Below are 2,366 nucleotides of genomic sequence, written 5' to 3' on the forward strand. Positions count from 1 at the left end.
CAAACGGTCATACGGCCATCTAACGAGAATGTAGACGGAGGACTAAAATTGTCTTCGTCATAATAAGTGTGTTTATAAATTGTCTAGAATTTTTTACGGAAGACTAAATTATATCACAGTCTATGACCAAAAATGTCTTTTCCTCAACTTACATCTACTAATAAAAATAAATAAGACATTTACCAATGCATATTAGGTAAATTTCACTACTAAATAATGGTTTAAAAATTACATAAGAAAGATAAATCATACTACAATTATCAAATGACATGGACAAATATCATTATTTTAGAACTTTAGATATTTGCTGTTCTTGATCAAAAGATGAATTAATGCATTCTAAAAAATGGGGAAACAAATTTTACACAAGAAATATTTTCTTTAAATCCTCTAATCATTTATTTAAATTATTTGATGATATCAAAACCTGCCACACCTTGATCTCTCCGTCAAAGCTTCCACTAAACACCTTAATATTTCCGCCGGAATCCCCGCCGTCCGTCAGCGCCGTTAACGACCTCACCGGCTTTTCGTGCCCGTCGAGAACCGTCAAGCAGCAATACTGGCCGCCGAAGCCCCGCTGCCATATCCTCACCGTCCGATCGGCCGACCCGCTGAACAACAAATCCGAGACGTTGATCAAGCACAGAATGGCCTTCGAGTGTCCCCGTAATGCCCCCGTCACCACCATGTAGTTCGCACTGTCTTCTCTCTCCCACACCAGAATCGACCGGTCGCAGGCGCCGGAAAACAGAACCGACCCGTCGGAGTTCAACGCCAGCGCGTTCACCGCCGATTTGTGCTTCTCCAAAGTCGCTACCAGCCCGTGCTTCTTCCCGCCGAAAGGCTTCCCCCAAACATTGATTCTCCGGTCGGCTGAGCCGGTGAAAATCGTGCCGTCTTTCGCTAATACCACCGCGTTTATCGCGTCGTCGTGAGCTCTCACCGACTCGGCGCACCTAAAACCCGGCCCCGTCCAAATCTTCAAACTTCTGTCCCAAGAAACCGAGCACATGAAATTCTCAGACGTCGCCGCCAGTCCGGAAACGGCGTCGTGGTGTTCGATCCAGAGCTTCTTCTTGTGTCGCCGGACGTTAACGTAGCTGCTAGGGAATATAACGTTCCGTAAACGGTCCTCCACAGTGGGGAGAGTTGAGACGAGCTTGTGACGGTTATCGCTGCCGAATCTCCAGACGCGGATTTTGCGGTCCTGATGAGCGGTCAAGATTTTGCCGTTACTAAAAGAAACGGATTTCACGGAACCGGACGACGAGCCGTTGGTGTTGAACGTATCTATAAGAGTATAGTTTTCCGTTTCGAAAACATTGATTTCGTTGCCGGAGGCGGCGTACAGGAGGCGGTTGTCGACGGCGAGGGAGCTAACCTGGGCGGCGGGGCGGGGGTTGAGGGAGGAGACGCAGTGGACAGTTACGGAGAGGCTTAAGGTTTCCGGCGAGAGGTTTTGGAGGGAAGGCACGGAGGGGAGAGTGAGGAGAGAGGCGTTGCTCTGGAGGCTACTTATGCTCGATGAGCTCGTTTCTTGGGAGAGAGAAGGAGAGCTGCCGGTGACGTCGGAGCAGCTGCTTGTGTCGGGCCCCGGTGACGGAGCATTGGCTTCCGGCGGCGGATTGGGGCGGTGTGTGGCGGCGGACGCGGTGGAACATGTCGACAGCCAAGATAGAGCCTTCATGGTGAAGAGAGTTTCTCCACAAGACAGTGAAGGGAAAAGAGGATGGAGAATATATAGACTAAATAAAGGTTCAAACGACACCGTTTTTGTAATTTCAATCACTCTTCAAATTCCTAGCTAGGTTTTGTTTTTTCCCCCTTCTTTCCTTGTTTTCTATTTATTAACTTGCCTTTTCTTGCTGTCAATTAAATTCATTTGGTCCAAATGAACTTTTTTGGTATTGCAATAAATGGATTAAAGTTATAATATAAATGAAAGAAATTGGGTGGGTACAGGTGTAACTTACCTAAAGCGGATGTGGCTTTTCAAACAACTGAACTTTAAATTTCATCTCTTTAAAATATTAAAAAATAATAACTCTATTAATAACTTGTGATTTAAAATTTCACAACTTCATTTTAAGTTGTTGAACTTAATGTGATTATTCAACACCGAGGCCAAGATCTTGTGGTCTAATGACACCCGAGTTCGACTCCTAAGGCGGTATTGACTCTTTGTGTCTCAGTAGGTTGATAAAGTAGTTATGAACAGATATTGCATTGTAATAGAGTCAGTAACATTAAAAAAAATTCAACACCGAGAGTTAATGATAACAAAGTTATAATCAATAAGCAAATGGTGCTTATCATTTGTGCAAGTATAATTAACTTAATTACATTAAGACAATACATATTTT

General features: G+C 44.3%; 1 protein-coding gene across 1 annotated transcript; it reads right to left on the reverse strand.

Annotated features, from left to right (window-relative positions):
• Positions 1–283: 283 nt before the first annotated feature.
• LOC109172005 (myosin heavy chain kinase C) lies at positions 284–1,709 on the reverse strand. The gene has a single exon (XM_019321127.1). It carries the CDS (start codon positions 1,688–1,690, stop codon positions 395–397), a length of 1,296 nt encoding a protein of 431 aa, XP_019176672.1. The 5' UTR covers positions 1,691–1,709; the 3' UTR covers positions 284–394.
• Positions 1,710–2,366: the final 657 nt, after the last annotated feature.

The sequence above is a fragment of the Ipomoea nil genome, unplaced genomic scaffold (assembly GCF_001879475.1).
Source record: "Ipomoea nil cultivar Tokyo-kokei standard unplaced genomic scaffold, Asagao_1.1 scaffold0382, whole genome shotgun sequence".
Lineage (NCBI taxonomy): Eukaryota > Viridiplantae > Streptophyta > Magnoliopsida > Solanales > Convolvulaceae > Ipomoea > Ipomoea nil.